Source organism: Schistocerca gregaria, chromosome 10 (genome assembly GCF_023897955.1).
Source record: "Schistocerca gregaria isolate iqSchGreg1 chromosome 10, iqSchGreg1.2, whole genome shotgun sequence".
Lineage (NCBI taxonomy): Eukaryota > Metazoa > Arthropoda > Insecta > Orthoptera > Acrididae > Schistocerca > Schistocerca gregaria.
Window position 1 is genome coordinate 132,562,766 of NC_064929.1, and position 19,871 is coordinate 132,582,636.

General features: G+C 36.6%; 1 protein-coding gene across 7 annotated transcripts in view; it reads left to right on the forward strand.

The window, feature by feature from the left end:
- LOC126293746 (tropomodulin) overlaps nucleotides 1-19,871 on the forward strand; it is a 633,877-nt gene that overhangs the window by 605,395 nt on the left and 8,611 nt on the right. For 4 of the 7 annotated variants that reach the window (XM_049987098.1, XM_049987101.1, XM_049987102.1 and 1 more), the window contains exon 8: nucleotides 808-955. In XM_049987098.1, coding sequence (XP_049843055.1) covers nucleotides 808-955 — 148 coding nt within the window. Of the gene's footprint in view, nucleotides 1-807; nucleotides 956-9,830; nucleotides 9,951-10,582; nucleotides 10,669-16,812; nucleotides 16,874-19,871 lie in introns of those variants that run through there. The other 3 variants (XM_049987099.1, XM_049987100.1, XM_049987103.1) reach the window with 3 other exon arrangements.

The following is a 19,871-nucleotide window of genomic DNA, read 5'->3' on the forward strand; positions in this document are numbered from 1 at the left end:
TGAACCACAGTGGTGAGTGTGGCTCGTTTCTGGGTGGATCTCAGTCTGTGCTTCACGTTTGCACTGCTGTGTGTTCTGACCTCACTGCCTTTGGAGCAGCACCTGTGCTAGGTTCCACCACTGGCTGAACTGAAACCCATTTTCCTTGTGGATTATGTTATTTTTTTCTGAATTCTGGTAGCCTCTGTGTATACAAAGTCCCTAAAAATGGATGAGAGTTCCAAAATTTTTCTACTTTCATATCTCATTTTACAGTTTGACATTGTGCAGTGATCAGGAGTTGTTCATGTTGTTTGCTGCTCAGAAGGGAGCGTGGGGGAGGGAGAGATAGCAGGTATGTACATCGAGCCCTCTATCTGGGGATGCCAGTCTTCACAGGTACCCTGAAGATAATGGCCCATTACATTATCAAAAATTCCTTCAACAACCGATCCACCTGTCTGCATGCTACACACACTTTCAAGTGGTATTTCACCAGGAAACCAATGCACACACATAAATGTCCTGTACATTTAAGTAAACCTACTCGATGTTGGAGGTATGACCCCCTAAACTGTGCAGGGGAGAGACAAGGAAAAGTGAGTACATTGTTTGGCACCTTCTCTTTACAAACATCAACCTTCGCTGCAACCAGTTATTATTGGGACTGACACTGACAAATGTTTTCGTGATTTTGAAACTGAAACCATGGGTCGGTCATCACAGCTGTTTGGACAAACATTTTGTAATTGATAAGTATATGTTGTGGCATTTCTTAAGAGACCGTAATATTGTAATGTGGTGCCAGGCAAACTTACTATCTTGCAGAGGTCGCAGGTGCTGGGCAACAAGATAGAGATGGACATAACGGGCCTGGTGGAGCAGAACCCGACACTTCTGCGGCTCGGCCTCCACCTGGAGTACAATGATGCACGCCACCGCGTTGCAGCTCACCTCCAGAGGAACATCGACAGGAGTAAGTGTCCGGGTTAAATTGTATGGCTCCCGCAGTTAACTGCCTTTAGCTGTTACATGTTTTTATTCAGTACTGTAATGCAGTTTCCAGGTGTGGCAGTAACTACAATGCAGAAACTCATATTTTAGCAGATACGAGAGAGTTGGCATCCAGTGTTTGCTGACAGAGTGTTTGAATTGCAGTGTTAGTTTTATTTTGTGTGAAACAAATATACAGTGTGTCTGAGGAGTCGTCATATCCCAGAACAGTACAGGTTACATTGCAGTACTTACATATAAATGGATCTGTATGGACACCATTTGAATTGTGCTTCAAAAGCCCTCTTAGAGTCTTTAGTGTAGTTTCTCATTACTGTTGGACTGACATAGAGCCATGTGGGACTTAGTAATTGTCTTCATGAACTGTCTAGCACGCTAAAGTCTGAGAGTTGTGGTGGCCATTCTAGTGGGGTTAGAGTTGTTGCTAAATTAGGCAGAATCCAGTGGCTTCAGAATTGTACATTGAGGAACTCTCACACATGAGTAGCAAAGTATGCTGGAGCTCTATCCTCTTGTAACCACACACAATCTTTGTCCAAATAAGAAGTACCATTAATGTACCCTTTATTATAGGGAGGGGAAAGGGGGGGGGGGATAGCCCAGGCAGTTTTCGTGATGACGTCCCACCCATATCATAATGTGGGGCAGGTACCTACCCAATTCATGCAAATAATGGGAATTTGATTTAGACCATAAAATCACATCCCTCCTGTGAGCAATATATCACATGTTAGAAAATAACTTTTCTGAGAGAGACACACAGTGTGTGGAAATTGCACAAACAACGCACAACAGGCTGCAACTTTTTTCAGTGTCATCACGAGATAACCCATTCACAAACATCAGAGTAAATGTTTCCGTTTCAAAATCTTTACTAATGTGGTCCTACATTGTTTACTACAGTATTAGAAGCTTAGCTGCTTTTTTTTTTTTTTTTTTTTTTTTTTTTTTTTTTTTTTTTTTTTTTTTTTTTTTTTTTGAATGCATTTTCTTGGCACCTCACTTGATCGAGTAACGGTACTGGGACTTCTCAGACACACTGGCACATTAAATATGAAAGTCAGAAATGAATTTTATTGACTTTTAACACAGGAAAGGAGGATACTAGAATGGGACGTCTTTCTGCCTTGCTCCAATTGCAACTGCTTCGGCAGTGGTATGAATGTGTTTCTTTCATGTATATGAAATGGCCTTCGTTCAGCATCCAGCCAGTACAGAGTGCTCCAAAGTTGTTGTTATCTTCCTTATCACAAAAGATCGTTAGCATTTTGTTGGCGTTGTTCAAAACATGAATAGTAAACCGTCATCTTTATTTGTGTTTGCACCGTACTCCTCTTGTCACTTCTTCCTACAGGATCTTGTTAAATCTGTATCAGTGGTGCAGCACAACATCCTCCGTAATCTAAGGTTGAGATAAAAAATTGATGAATCAAAATAAAGAATCTGTATTAACATGAATTATACCTATGGAGTGGGAAGTTTTGTTGACTTGTGTTGTCATAGTCAAACTTTAAAGTGAGTGAGTGAAATGGTTAAAAGAAAAGAGGAGGAAGGCCTTGCAGTGTTTGAATTGCAGAACACATTTATGCAGTAAGGCATTCATTTTAGCAGTGTTCAAAGAGATCTGCTCTAAAGGATGCTAGAGCTCTTCAATTATATGATCGGAGTGTGCATTGAATTTTGCAATAGGAGTTGCATATATGTCGGTATGAGAAGAGTGCTGATCAACAATTGTTTAAGATTTTTTAACTGTGAGGGATAACTAAAAAATTTTTATCATCACATAAAAAATAAAGATGCATAATTAAGTTTTTGTTGTTTGCAAGTACAGGCCTTGTACACCTTCAAATCCTCACACCATTGAAACGTAGCATACCACTAGGGGAAGCAGAACAAAATGTAATACTGTGCAGTAATTTGTGGAGTAGAGGGTTCCAGCAGTGTCAGGCCACTCACAGGACTTCTTTTGGTGTAGTGCTCAGTGTGACAAAGCTGCATTTCCACTGAGGTGCAAAGAGATTACTGCATGATATTCCATTTTGTTTTGTCTCCTCTGGCAACAAGCTGCAGTACCGTGGTGCGAGGAATTTTGATGTGTGCCAGAGCTGTGGAAGTGTGTGAATTAATTATGTATCTTTATTTTTTTGAGGTTATAATTAAAACTTTTGAACTATCCACCGTAGTTTGTCAATAAAGGTGACTGACCCAAAGAATTAATGTGTGTTACCAGTTAGGATGATACGAACTGTGCTGTCATTGGTCTCGGGGACAGTGAAGTAAGATTTTATGAAGTGGCAATAGTATGGGTGTGTGTAGACCTGGTGAACATTTGACGAACACTATTTCCCCTAGTAAAATCTTCCACTTCTTACAGCCACATGCACGTCAAGTGGTTAAACTGCCACAAGTTTTCAGCCAAGTACTCCTTGGCTGTAACTGACTGCCTTATTGTCTCTGGTCTGGTCCTTACAACAGTGGATAATCCTGTAGCATGCAATCACCAAAATGTATGACACAAAATGCAGAGTAATGTAACAACCATCAGATTGGGGATAACTGAGCATAGTGATGGCATGCCACTCTCCTGTTGGTTTCGGTGAACCCATATATAAGGTGCATATTCACCAGCTATACATCAGTAAACCTATCTGTACTGCTGTATCACTGTTAGTGTAAAACTAACACTGCCAGAAAAGCAAAGTTGGTGACAGACTTGAGTAGTACTGAATGCAAAGTTGAGGATTAAGAGTGAAGTGAGCATTGCTATTGTCAAAAACAGGTACCACGAGTGAACAGAACAAGCTGAGCACATATCAGTCAATGTATTTCGTGCTGTATAGATATTTTGAGTGTAGTACTGACACAGAGGTAAACTATGTAAGAAATTAAAAGAAAAGAAAATTGCTCTTCTTGAGCCACCCGAGAGCACAGGTTCCTTATATTAGTGTACTCAGAAAATGACCTCCAAAATTTTGTTGGTGGAGTTTGAGTTCTTTATGCTGTGAATATAAGAATTGGGGGACCAGACTTCCATTCAGTATATTCTGAAAGTTAAATAACCGCCCATTCATTTTGTACTTGGCTGGTTGCTACAAATTTAAATGAAATTATTTTCTTAAAATTGTGTGACTTCGTAATTTCGACATTAATTACTTTTCCTCCTGCAGTCATGATGCTTCACAAATATATAATTTAAATGAAAATTTTGTTATTTAATTCTTGTATTTAAATTGCTTTTCATTTAAGGTAACTGTTCTCTTCCATGAGACTTAATTTAGCTGTCTGAAGAGCCTAGTTGTCCACTGGTGGTTTTGATGCAAAATTTTTTAACCCTTACAGCTTTTGTTTTGGCAAGATAAGAATGACAACATCTGATGACACAAGAGTGCAATGAAGTCCATAAATGTCTCATTATGTTTCCTGCTATAGCACATCTTGAGAAACTGGTTGCAAAGCAAATTCACAAAGGGGAGAGGAGAACAAATGCTAGTTTTCTTGCTTTTGGAATTCCACACAATTTTTATGCTTTATATTTTGACGGAATCCTGCTGTGGTCAGTCATTCACAAACAGAATACTGCTACCTGCATTCTAGAAAACATTCTTGACTTTTGTGCAGTGTAATTCTGGATATGTAGGTGATGTTTACTGGATCAGAACATTTAGCTTATCTTTTTAGCATTTGGGTTTTATGTTGTGTTAAGTTTGTAAATTGTTCACACATGGTGTACAAATATGGAAATGTGCAGATTTCACCAACATTGCAATGGCAAAAATTTGTAAGAATGTAGTGAAGTATTAGACATTTACAGGAGATGCTTTACAATGTTAAGAGTTTTCATATTATCTTTGTGTTATCAGTGTCCTGTCACTGGTATCTCATTGTACTGATTTCATGAAATGATTAGATTTCCATAATTTTAATAGAAAGTTGTCTGTACTCCTTTTCTTTGTACAGGAATGCACTCTCAAGAATTCTAAGTCAACATAGTCAGCTCATAGTTCAGAATAGCATTTTATTCTACTAGCAGCAGGTGAACTGAAAATTTCTGTGGTTTAGTTTAGTCAGGTTTAGTTTTTACAGTTTTGTGTACAACATCTGACTAACAACTGGTCTATACAGTGTGCACGAGTGTCCAAGCACAGTTTGTCTTGTTTCTGAGGACTTGTGGCATGGGTCTAGCTAGATCAGTAACAACATTTAGCTGGCTATTAGAGGCAAGTGATAAACATATAGAAGAGTGCTTTTGAAATTGAATTTTTGTACCAATAGAAGTTTTAGAGCCTGTGCGATTGATTTCAAGCAGTGAGCAATGGGATTCTCAGAGGAATGAGGTAACAAGCAGCTGTAGGATTGAGACAGAAATGATAAATTGGAGTTTTTGATACAGCTAATACACAGAATATGCCATAAGTTCAAACATAACATGATGAAAGCCTAAGTGAAGTAAGTTTAAAGTTCAAGTAGTTATTCCCTTGCAGGCACATGAATATTTGGAAATATGCATTTCAGACCACTTGTAACACATGTTTCCATAGATTCTTAGTATCTGATTATACCAAGCATTATTGGTCATTTTGGCATACATTATAATTATGCAGCAAACATGCTTTGCACTCTTTATTTAGGACAGTGAAATTGTTTTTAAGATCACTAGTGTCATGCAAAAAATTAGTCTCTGTTTTAATTAACATAGATTACTTTCTTTCCTTCAGGAATGTGGACACCACATGGAAAAAGTGCCTGGGTGCAGATTAGTTTACTCGAAAATTTTCTCTCTGTCATTATATTTAAGTTAGCTATATGGTTGCAATTTCATTTAAAAGATAAAATGATTTTATGTATACTTTCTGTCTGTAGGGACTGTGCCTTCTCTTTAGCTCTGTGTAAATGTCGCTTGTAATGTATTAAAGGATGTCCTTGTAACATGTTAAAGGAACTTTAGATCATCGAGGAACTTTGAGCTGTGGGTGTAAATGTCTTTGTCAATTTATGCTTCTGCTGCTTTGCAGGCTTACCTTTCTGATGCAGTCAACATCTGCAAGTGTTGAATTTTATGGTAGTCTGATGTTTGAGTAAAACTATCTTTGCATTGCCTTAAATATTAAATTTCATGTATTGTCATTTCTCATTTCTACAGTTAACACAGTGGTGAAATTCTTTGTCACTGGCAAAGATTATTGAAGTGATAATTTGAACATTATTTAATATGCCTCAAATAGTTTACATTCTTGGCAAAGCTTGGTTAAAATTGGATACTGAACATTTCATAAATTTAACGGAATTCTAATTTTGCAGATGTTTTATTTTTACTATTGCTTTACTTTAATTGCGCATGGAGGGGAAATGAAAAATCCACAGTGTTTTAGTAGAAAAATGGATACATGGGAATACTCGGCTAATTATAAATAGGGATCTGTATTACTGAGGCTCTTGGGAGCTGTCAGCGGAACTGCTGAACTTACGCAATATTTTGAAATCATCTGCTCATTATTCTCTATGATGTTGGCTGCTACAAAAAGGACATTTTATGGTACAGTTTATGTAATGAAAAAAATGGAGCCCACTGGCATCAGCTGAAAAGAAGCACAGAGCAGTCAAAATAACTAAAAAACAAAAATGGGGTCGTCTTGAGATTTTTACCAAATGCTAACCCTGTCTGAAGTTGAGCAGTTGCTACATCAGATTATTGCGAACTTTTAGCAGTACCACCAAAATTTTACACCACGTCTTAGTATGCTATAAATTGTATATTTGGAAATGAATTAGGTGAGTTTTATTCCCAGATAACTTCATTTCATAAGGAGAGACCACTGTGTGAACTGAAACAGGAATGTGCTCATCTTAGCGATCAATCTTTTCAAAATTTAGTTAGTAGTAACAGCTTATTAAAAATTCTAGGCCTCTAATTTTCGCATTGCTTATCTTTTTTTTACGCTAAAAGTGTGGAATTAATTTGTTCTGAATACTTCCTAATTATAAGTAAGGTGGTGTATAACTGTTTTTGGTGCTTCCTGACATCACAGTTATGTGGAGAATTCATAGTATCAATAAACTTAACATAGCAAAAACACTATTTTCCTAAAAAAAAAAAAGCTAATAATCCATTGTAGACATAGATTTCATGCTTCAAATGCTTTCCTTAAGCTTACAGTGACACATGACTAGACAATGCTGAGGCACTTTTAGATTACTTGAAATACTTCACTGAAACCCCTTAGGTAATGTATGTAAGTCTCAGAAGGTTAATCACTTTGTAACCAATTTTCAAGCAAAGTATTTTTGTAAACATAGTCGCAGAATTTATCTTAAGAAATTAATATGTGACCTGGCTGTTATGGTCCACACAGCCTACACTGTTCCTTGACACTAAGTGATAACTGATAGATGCCATCCCACTTGTGTGACATCTTTATATGTGCCACTACTCAGTATGCAAAATGCATAACGTGTTCTGTTGCGTTGCACATGCGGACCTTATAGACTGGTCCTCTTTCATTTCCTGTGTACTTCATAGCTCAGTGTCTGGAAACCATCAGTTTCCCAAAGCAGTAAGATGTGGTTCTCGGGAAATCTTGAAAAATTGACTTTGAAGATATCCAAGGTCTGTTAAGTACGAAACATTTCTGCAGTTGTAACGAATCCATCCTTACCCAAGTGCTTAATGTTGTAACTGTCCAGTTGGAAGGGCAATGGCTCTCGCCAAATGATTTTTTTAAAATTTTCTTTTTACTTTAATTCAAATATTGCAATACAATTTTTATTTTTAATTGCAATTTACATGAAAATGTTAATACTCACAATAAATTAAAATTTGGTGCAAAAACTTGAAATATCTTATTGATAATACAGACAGTATTAATAATACTGCTCATTTATTTATCATTAATATGTTACATTGTATTTTAGCCTATTAGTTGGAGTTCAGAAGTTATTTTTATTGGAAGTCTTGCATGAGGAAAATGACGGAAATGTAGGTCGAAAGAGAGTAGATGTTGCTCACTATTTGCATTTCGCAGTTACTTTCAGAATGGTAAAACTGTAGTACAGTTAAGTATTATTATTTATAAATATAGAAAATAAGAATAATTATCATCTGAGGTGCGAAATCTGTCTACGAATCTGTTACCCTCAATTCTTGTGTGATCAGTGATTAAAAAATAGAAAGACACTAATTTAATTAAAAATTATGATTCAACATTTGTTGATTAACATGCCAGTTTGATGACAGAATTCAAATTAAAGTAGAAAACACTGGACAAATCCAAGTTGGACTCGCACTTGGACGGTTCCGTACCAACTTAATTGTGTATATAGGTGTCTTGAGGTGTCAGGTATTCTGCTTAATATCAGGATTATTCTTGCATGATATTTAGACAGTGTGACTAGTTACCTTCATTTTCTACCAGAAACTGCTTGTCAATTGGAATGGGCCCATTATTTATACCTGTGGTCGTGCTGCTCTGTGGTCAGTTCCAGGTGTTCCATGTATAGTCTGCTCCTGCTAGAAATGTCCTTAGGTGTTTCCTCTTTTTCGGTCCTGTGCACCCATATGTGTCATAGGCATAGACTGTCAGTGGAATGAGCAGTTCTTAAAGGACCTGCAATGCTAGTGCCAGCGTGGCACAATAGTTGGGTGGCCTTTACGCATGTCACTGCTAGATGGTAAAGACATCCGTTTTCACAGTGGGAGGGGCACTAACTTCATTGTAGCTCACTCAGTTACCACAAAACAGTTGTAAATTATGTACACAAATCTCTCCCTGGGAATTATTCCAACTATTACAGAAAATTGGATCAAAGTCCTTGCAGTAGTTACTGAAATTCTTGATGGATGATGAATGCAATTTGTTTGTAATGGCAAGAAATAGTTTTTATATTATATAATTAGAAATGAACCATTTTCTGGGTTTTTCAGGTACTTGTACTGTGAAATCTCATCTCTTGCCAAATTTCATGAGTCTACATTAACGGGAAGTGCGATTAGTAATAACTTGCCATATTTTTTTATTGCATTGACTTAGACCAAGGGATTGTAGATCTTAGTATATGACATAAATTTCAGTTTGATGCCTCTAGCCATTTCTGATTAAAAGGGCCAATAATAAAATTTATAAGGGTTCCATTTTTATTGATTAAGGTATGAAATGCTAAAACCAAGTTGCATCCAGCAAGAATCAAACCAGTGATCTAGTGACAACAAAACTACAAGACTGTGCACTGAACTGAAGGGCAACTCTGTTACAAATCAACAGTTTTCATACTTAGGTGTTCAGGGAACTTCAGAGTCAATTTTTTCATCTGTTTTGAGCTATGGATTCACACTGCTACAGCAAATTTGTGTCCAGGCACTGAGCATCTGTATTACTGTAAGAAAGAAGGAAATGGAAGAAGGCCAGTTCTTATTGGTCCCATTCTTAGTTATTCTTCTCTATAGTGAATAATTGTAGAGCACTTAATGTTAATGATAATGACTAGCATCACACTGTCTGTGCAGTTCCTCCTCCCTTCATGTGAGTATACTGTAAAGGGTCTGAGACCTGAAGTCTTGGTTTAATAGAAATCTTCTGCACATATTGTAAGACAGATTGTACCCACAATGACTAGTCATGTGTTACTGGCTTATGCTTTTGTTAAGGCTTATTGTATTGTCTCACGTGCCGTTCAGCATAATTAATGTACTCAAATGTTCTCTGTTTTCTCTCCCTTTCCCAACATCCACCCTGTTTCGCCAACTTGCCGGTGACGTGGCTCGCTCTGGGATCTGTCCCTCTCTGCCCCCTCCCACCACCAATTGATCCATCTTGGCCCTCTTCCCACTTCTTCTGGCACTGAAGTCTGTCGGCTGGGTGCTAAAGCTCAGTTCAAGATATCCCTGGGTCCGGGCAAGGCCCCTTTTCAGATCGTCTCGAGAAAGTGACGATGCAATGCCAAAGTCCCTTCCCTTTTCAGCAACAGTGAGTAACAGCATCACTTACATTGATAAGTGGTGGTTCATTAATGTTAAGCATTTAGTGTTTTTATTTGTTTTTGTCCCTGTCTGTTTGTACTTTTTGTTCCCAGCATCGTGACGAGTTGGACCCAAGCAACTCGGGGAACAGGAATGTGTTTGTTTAGTCTTTGTTTGTGTCCTTTTCTCTCTCTTTCCTGTCACTTTTGCAAAGTGGTTCAGAAAAAATGCGAGCCAATAAGGTTTTGTGCATATGTCGGTCGCTACTGTAAAGACTAGTCATGTGGACTGCATGAAAAATCACCATAGTTTTTTATGGTTTCATGGTTTCTGAGTGGCTTTATATATGAAAAGATTGCTTGTCTAGGAGGAGGGATCCAAGAACATTTTCCCTTCTCTGTATTAAGAGCATGTACAGTGTTTACAATGAGAACCACTTTCAAAAGCAAATCTCCTACACCATCCCCTTCTGCTGTTATCCTGTAGAAGCTGATGTAGGTGCAGATGTAATGAAAACTGTGGGGAGAAAGAATTGAAACCTACGGATGTGTAGTGTAAGGGAAGCAGTTCGTGTTAGTATATTGTTTTTATAAACACAGAAAGCAAGTCACCAACATTGTGTATTGTTTGTACCTACAGTACGGAAAGACCTAACACTGCGCCTGCAATTCAGGTTCTTTAACAACATCCGCAGGAAAAGTCTGATCAAGTAAAGGTTTCAAAAGGTACTACACAAGGGAGATGAGGCATTTTAGCAATGCCAGTTCACTCCCTGGAATATTATTTTCTTTGGCTGCAACTTTGCAATCTACTGAGTATGGCTTCTGTTTTAACACGACTAGCTGTATGCTTGTGTGCCCGTAAAATGGGGTGCTTTATAAATTGTGGGTAATGGTCAGGTGAGCATGAGTGAATCGATCAGTAAGATTTGACACTGTACAGTCAAGCTTATTAACAGGCATGTAATGCCAATTGCCCAATAACCAATGTAACGCATATATTTGAATTACAAAATAATGTTTCTGCAGGTCACAGCCTTCAGTAAGCAAAAATATTTCACATCCACTGCTAACAGTAAATTTTCTGCAAACTGGTTATTTCTCCAGTCAGAGTAATTTTAAGTGGTTCAGATAATCAATTTTATCATTTGAGGTGTATTACGAAAAGACAACAATTAAAAAGAAAATAATATTCAATAATAAAAGAACACCAAAATAAAAAGGGAAAAGTCTGTTTGCAACAAAGCAGCTGACTGATACATATAGATACACAAAAGCTGACAAATTCACTAAGATTTGGAACTTGGCCTTCCTCCCAGGTAAGAGGGACAGTAAACAAAGGTATGGAAGAAACTTGGCTTTTGGAGGAGTCCACAAGTGTGTTTCTCTGGTCTCGGGGCAGGAGATGTGCAATAAGGTGGAATGAAAACTGGGCTAATAATAAAATATGTCTTATCAAATGTAAGAGACACAACGCAGCAAAACTGAGCTGTGGGAAATATTTCTTATATTATTTGAATTACAAATCATATAGGCAATATCGGTGAGACCTGTCAATGGTAACTACTGTAACAGCAAATTGTTTTGCTCCAGATATGCATAGAGAGTTCTCAGTCTGGGATTTAGGAAGAAATTTAGGGCCATAGTTTTGTCATATAAGGGTCCTGGTTATAGCCTTGGACTAAGATTTCATTTGAGTACTTACTGTCTTGGAAGTATTGTCCCGATTTTATATGTCACTGTATGCAAGAATGAAATATACAACTGCAGGCTCTTAGGCATAACAAAACATCTTTATATATTTTTAAAGTAATGAATACTTTAATTCTGTGTTACTATATAGTGCTCACAATAGCAAATAACTGCTGTGAATCAGCCAAGAAATATCTTTTGGCAGGAAAATAGTTTACCATCTTTCAAAATTCTTGAACAAGCAGTATTACTCTGTCTTGTCACTCCATTACTGCCATTAAATATTCATTATGCTAGTGAACAGTATTCTCTTATTTATGGCCATGTTACTCATGTAATATACTTCTACATGGATTAAGAACTAACTATGTGAACTGATATCAGTAATTTTCAGTGAATGTTTTGTGTGTTCACTGAAGTTCCCATTTAAGATGACATGTGACGACAGTAATGCTTATATATCTGTAGATGCCTGCAGAGTTTCTATATAATGATTATTCTATGACTTCCTGTGCATATAACTGCAATTTTTTCAAGACCATCCAATTTGGTAAAATTATTTGCTCTGTACCTAAGATGTACATCTGAGCATGAGTAAAGACATTTAAAGGTGTGAGGGACCATACAAACATTCATATTTACGTAGCTCAAGTTGTCTAAATTTGTTGTTCATTTTGTTGGTGTCATTTAATTGTGATTTTTGCGTCTCACAATAATGGCCTATCACGCCTTTCTCAATCTGAGTGACTTTTCTGCCCAGTCCTTCAAAAGACCAGTTTATAGAATGAAATTTTCACTCTACAGCGGTGTGTGTCCTGATATGAAACTTCCTGGCAGATTAAAACTGTGTGCCCGACCGAGACTCGAACTCAAGACCTTTGCCTATCGCGGGCAAGTGCTGTACCAACTGAGCTACCCAGACTCGTGCCCCGTCCTCACAGCTTTACTTCTGCCAGTACCTCATCTCCTACCTTCCAAACTTTACAGCTGTGAGGACGGGGCGTGAGCGTGCTTGGGTAGATCAGTTGGTAGAGCACTTGACCGCGAAAGGCAAAGGTCCCGAGTTCGAGTCTCGGTCTGGCACACAGTTTTAATCTGCCAGGAAGTTTCAAAAGACCAGTTTCTTTCAATTCCTTCCTGTTTTCAGCCAATGGAAAATCTGCCAGGTTCTGAGTATTAGTGACTGACGAGCTTCTGCGTATATCAATGTACCATTATGCAGGTTGGGTAGACATTTATACTTCACAGAACTATGACTGCTCAGTAACTCCAAATATACACATAAAAACTGACTTAAGAAATCAGCAGTCTTCCTTATCTCTGTCAGTGATAATACCTGGACGAATACAACATTTATGTTGATTACTCTTACTGTAGGCTTTATTTGTGACACACTATTAATCACAAAGCCAGATTATTAACACTGTTTAACTGAGCTGGCTTGTTATGAAATAACACTTCTTTGAGTAAAGGTGGTTTCATTAAATTTATGCTTACATTAACCATCAGTAGATTGTGTTATGACACAGTTAATAAAAGTGAAAATTATGTGACAGAACACTCCAAACAAACCACTGCAAGGGGAGAATGGTGCTCACCTATTATGACAAAAATAATGCCAAAGCAATACAATATGCAAGCAATGTATTTCAGGCTGCTGGAATTTGAGTTCTTTTATCAGTAATAGAATACAAAATAAATACTCTCCCTTTTGGTGCTTATACCTTCGTATTCCCCAGAATTCTTTGTTTTTTGTTGAAGAGAGAACATGAAGATATGAGCAGATACGTTATGTGACGTGTGCAAACATTCAGTGGTCACAAAAATCCTTTTCCTTAATTTTTTATTGTTTCCTTAATTTTTTTATTGTTTCATTATTTCAATTTCAGTATTTGAAAGATCATTCACAGCATTTTTTCCTTCCTTTTCATTTTTGTACCTGTTCTGCAAAATATGTGTTTTTATTAGTTTCACATAATTTCTGCCACCCTTCTCTGTTACAAGGAAAAAGAGGCAAAGATTTGACTTAGATCCAAACCAATGAAAATATGAGTAGTGCAAATAAAACAGCTACCAAGTTTCAGTTCAAATAACATAGCTACTACATCTCAGGAAATCTAGTCTGAACCTTTGTGGTCTGTAGCAATCTTCCAGGGCATTATTGTCAGTGCTTTAAAAAAAGAATAAAGAAAGAAAAGGATACTGCTACCACCAGTAAAGGGGAATAGTCTTGTAATTAATAGTAATCTGTACCGCAGCTGCTGTAAATTTCTCAAAGGAAGTCATTTTACTGCATAGGCTGCTGTTTCATTTTGAGAGGAAAAACAAAAAAATTCATTATTTGGCAATTAGCTAACATGATAGAAATTTTAAGGTGCTCGCTTTAATAATTACGCCAACATATTTTAATGTATTACATATGGCAGCACAGTGACTAGCTTTTATAAGGGTTACGCTTTTCCCATTTTATGTATGAACAGGTGTGCATGTAACTACTACATTGCTTCCTCACTGATGTATGGAATATATCACACTATAAACATAACAGTTTTTATTGTATGTAGCTCGATAATATCTGAGGGGGGGTGAAATTAGATAATTGCTAAATAATGAAGTGAAATGTTTGTTTCAAAATACTACACAGGACAGTGATTTCCTTCAAGTTGTTGAAATTAATTATAAAACAATAAATTATCATATTGTGTTCTTTACCAATGATCATATCTGCCTCACTTAGTTGTCATATACAACTGTGAGAGTAATTAGTGTGTTACATTTTTAGCTATTACTTTGCCCTGGTGGCAAATATTTAAGGAGTGGTACACCTGACAATATATCCACTATTTTTAGTGCTTTGAATGGTGGTGGTTCATAGTAACTTTATTCATGACACTTCTAAGTTTCTATTAGCAGCACAAATATCTTCAAGCAAATGAGGAATGTTTCACCCATAAAAAAGTGGCCACTGATTGTTTATGACCTAGAGACTATTTCACAAAAGCTGTGTGTGATATTGCTGAAAATGGCTTTACGCAAACAATTTGTAACTTACTGACTTTGTTCATCAATTTTTTCCCACTATTTTTAACATTTACTTGTAAGGTGACAACATTGTTTTAAGGTTTTTACAGACTCAACCAATGTGAATTTTGAGTTTTGTCATTTATATCAGTAATTGATGACGAGCTCATGTAATTTTTGAAACAGATATACACATTTTTAAAGTTTTATTTCTTTTTATCAGTTTTCCTCAGTTTCCTATCCTTTTGGCAATGTGTGCATCTTTTAGAAAGATTTTTGTAAAATAATGTTTTCATCCAAAAAACATGAAAGCTGCACACAGAACGTTACAGAATATCTTGTGATGGAGCTGTAACATGGAATTTATCATATTACTGTTTGCATTACTCTGAACAACTGACTCACTCATTACAATGTCCCAATACTCTTATTCCAGTTCCTATGGACCAGCTTGGGTACATTTTCAGTCTAGTGAACATTGTCCCAATATTCCCGATGTTAGTGTCTGTTTTGTTTTGTCATGGTGATCATTTGTTTGGTATTTTTATTTTGGTTTTGCTATTTTTAATGAGATAATTGGTAGTACTTTTTTCATAGTTGCAGTCCCACCTCTTGGTTTCTGGTGGGAAGTATTACCCCTCAAACAAAAAAAGCAAACATCAAGTCACAGTAAAAGAGGATAAGGGTTCCAATTTATATCTCTTCACTTGATGTGAAGTATATTACAGCATTAATGTAGGGGAATTACCTCTGCTAATGCTATTAAATTTGTATTTTGCAAGTAATTTTGTGTGTTCGGTTGTGTAATTTTTGTGTGGTGTGTTTACTAACTTTAAATCTGTTGAAGGCATGGAGCATGAAGCAGGCCAAACAGGCGGGGAAATGGCTTTTACCAATCTATTATGACCAACATACACATAGTGAGAAAAAATGGATGGGCGTAAAGAACATGCGTGTTCTCTCTCTCTCTCTCTCTCTCTCTCTCTCTCTCTCTCTTCCTGAAACTTAGGTACATTATTCGTTTCACTGAATGACAGTAATAATTTATCGCAGTAGGCCAAAAGAATTGACTTAAAATTATATGGAGTGAAGTAAATGGAATTGGAAGTAAAGAGAGCAGGAAATTTAGGAACAGGTTGAGGAAATTACAGGAGAGAAGTGAAAATAAAGCTGAAACTGGTGTTGATTGTTAGATATTTTGCCATATTTATATCTGGGATACTCTTAATACACATATAAAAATTTTAACATAATTCCCATCTCTTGGAGGCATGTGATGATGTCATTGTAAGCAGTTTTTTAAAGTACGACACTTATTTGTCCTTGAAATGATGATGATGAAAAATTTTCCAATATATTTTTGGACCTTCATGTTTTGTTTCCTGGTCTTTCATCAAATTATGAGAAACTTCATTTATTCTCACAGTCTCATCTGAAATATTTGTTCCCCCCTCTGGATATAATAGGTGTCTGAAGGAATCCAAACAGCTTTTCTTGAGTTTGTCTTTTTACCATTTTTAATTTTCGGTATGCAAAGATTTTTTCGTGAAATTTCCAATCGATTAACACAAAGCCTGTCTCCATCCTTGCCGTTTACCTATCCCTGCTTCTGTATCCCAAAGCAGTTTGGTTGGAGTTACATACCACACGCTTTCTGCTATAACTAGCATCCAAGAAGCCGTTTCCCACCAACCTGTTTGCCTGCTCTATGTGTTGAATGTTTCATAATGAAACACAACTGCTAGTGGTGAGACCATTTTGCATGCCTGTACTAATCTTTTTTTTGCCATAGGTGTTACCAAAAACTGTTGTCAGGGGTCAATCGTCTGGAGCATTTTTCTCTAATAATGGATTGATAACTAGTTATTTTTATTTTAAAAATTACAATTTTCTTTAACATTAAATCTTAAAGAGCCTTTTAGCCTGAATATTGAAAATTTTTGTCTCTCAGTTTGATCATGCTATCTGTATTTTATCCTCTGGGAAGGCTGTGAAGAAGATATTTATTGCTTCTTGTTCAGACACACTCCCATCCCAGATTTGAATAGTGGTTGTTGGTAGCACCATTTTGAGTAGCATATTTTAAACTCAGATTTTGTTGTTCCTTGTTTTTGTTTTTGGAGTTTAATTATGAAGGTGTGTTCCTCTGTTTTACAGTACGCCTGTCTCGTGTGGGAGCGACAAACTCGTAGTGTGCGATGATGTCTCTAATAGGTAGTAATACTATACCTTACTCTAATAGAAGCTGGATGATCTTTCCCAAAACACTGGTGTCCACATAAGATTAATACATGGGCACAAGTTTACATTGTGCGTATGCTAGAGAGTTGTTTTACTGTTGCACATGTTTTAATATGTTCAGATGACTCACTTTTCTTCAATTCTGCGCACTCTTTATGAACTGATAGAGGTCAAGCTTTTGTGTGAATTCCAAAGATCAGAAGCCATAAAAAGTAAGATTATTATGTACAACTAACATTACTTCTGTGAGACTACCAGAAATTGTTATTTGGGAAAGACATCCATAAACAACTAATTTTTTAGAGAGATTATTAGCCCATAATACTGAAACTTCTGTTACATATACTACCTAAAAAAATTAGCTATTTAATTAGGAAAAAAGTGTGAAGTTACATTGATACAAGCTGTCGGCACTGTGCTAATCTTGTATAACTAGAGCAATAATTTCAATATTCTTTACATGATTGGAACACAGATACACGATGATTGACACGCTGAGTGATATTTCTTATGGTATTTCTGAAATCATCATAAATTGAGAATAGAAATAATAGTTAAATGGTTGAAGTGTAGATTCAGTAGTAGAACAAAAACACAGGTGAGATATCAAAATGGTTTTTGCTTTATCATCTTGAGTTAATTATCCTGTAACAGAATTTTCACTATTCTCAGAATTTCCATGCATTATACGTATCACGTGAACTTTCCAGCCTGACCCCACTGCACTGGGGAAAGGTAGGTTTCTCACTTGTATTACTGATTTCAAAACCAGAGTAGCAAGATGTGAAATTATTAACACAGAATGTTGTGGTTTTTGTGTGTGTAACTTTAAGTAATCAGGTAAAAATCATTACTGTGAAAGGGGATATTATAGTTTATCTATTTCCCGCTTCTTACAAATCATGAAGTGGCTTATACAAATAGACCGACAAAGTTATGTCTTAATCATTAATTTTGTTTTGAAGTTGCATTGGCTTTAGCGTGAAACCATCAACACTACAAAAGCCATGAGGTACTTTAAAGAAAGATGCTAATAAAATGGTTGATTGCAGCATAAACCACTGGGGATCAAAATATTAAAGCTTTTCCACATTATAGTGGTAACTGAAATCTTCATAGAGTAAAAAGAAAAACAGTTTCAGCTTACACCTACTAAACATGTACCATATTTACCCGAGTAAAAGATTTTCAGACTAATCAAAATTACAAATTGTTTTACTGACATAAAATATGTGTCAAATAGTTAATATTTACCTCTTTTAAACAGCCATTTTTTGATTGTCTACATTTTAATACTACATAGAGGAAGAAAATAAATAGAAAGGAAATGGTTTACATTAATTTTTGAACCATTTTCTTTTCTACCTTTCGAGCTTACTGACATTGTAGTCCATGGGATCACTATTTCTCTCTCTCTCTCTCTCTCTCTCTCTCTCTCTCTCTCTCTCTCTCCCCCCTCCCCCCTCCCCCCCCACACCCTTTCCTCCTCCCTGAATACGTGTTTACATTGTCTCTCGCTTTCAAACACATTACCTGACTGCTGCTTCGTCATTGGCCATATTGAACCAGTTGACACACGTTCCTTTCATTCCCATCATACGTCCCGACGAGCGACGACAACATTGCAGCAAGAAACAAATAAGTACACCACTGGCCCCTCTCTAGACTTTTACCATCTCCTGCATAAATCAATACTATTATTGAGTATGTGTCATCCAATTTTAAAGTCAGTTCTATTCTGAACACAAATGGATTCAAACGAACTGCAGCTTAAACACAGTAGTTGTCCATAAAAAGCCAAAAGGTTCCTGCGGTTGGTAACTTCTCACTTACCGCTTCCCTCTCTGCAATCGGCTCTCACTATTTCCCTTGCAACTCTTCTGTAGTGCTGAACTTGAGCGACTGGGAAAAACTGACTGCAATATCTTATAGTGTGCAGGTCACATGTAACAACATCAACTAATACATAAATAAAAGATCAAAATTACAATTCAGTCCCATTCTCAAACTTCCACTCATCCCACGATCTGGTGACATCTGTTGGTACTATCTCCACAATGGGTGTTGCTGCTGTAATTTATTCTCATGATAGCAATCACCATCAGTTTAATATCATTTATTTCATTTGTTAGACATTTCATTCTGGATTAATTTTCAGTCTTGTTTCAACTGCGTGTCACCATTGTGTTCTAAACTGATTAGGTAACATTTTTACCCAGTAATCGTAATACGTGAACAGCAACTGAATTTCTCATTTGCAACCCGCTCAGTGAATCATTACAATCTCTCGTAACCAAAGAAAATATGAGTCTTAGTTATGAATCAGCTAATGGTTCTTGAAATAAGACATTTCTGTTTTTTAATGTTGCCTTTATTTAAAAATAATGTTTGTTTGCAGTATCGATACAAGTACCAAAACATTTATTGGAAACCTGTTCAGGTACACAACTGTCAAATTTTTATCAGAGCAATAGACTGTTGTTGTGGCTAGTTCACAGTTTCTTACCACTCTCTTGCACTAGCACCGCACGAGTCAATGTCATGTGATTGTTCAAACAATGATGACACTGCATCAAACAGTTCAGCGTATCAGGAAATCTTGAGCCTGTTGGAATGCAAGTGTAGTTTCCTGAGACCTGCCTTTCCAAATTCTTCAAAGTAAATTTACATCTGACCTCAACAGCAAAAGCTTAATCTCTAAATATAAGACGACCCTTATAAATGTAAGACTATCATTGTAAACATGTTAACGTTGCCAACAGTAGTTTAATCTGTGCATATGAGACGACCCTGTATTTTTCGTACGATGAATTCGGGGAAAAAACTTCTTATGATCGGGTAAACATGGTACTTGACAGACTGATTTTGTTACATTATAGAACCATTTTTGATGTAAGTACTACATTTAAGGTTGTAAAAGTTGGTCAAATACAACAGGACAGAATAATATTCCATTGACAATCATCAAAAACAGT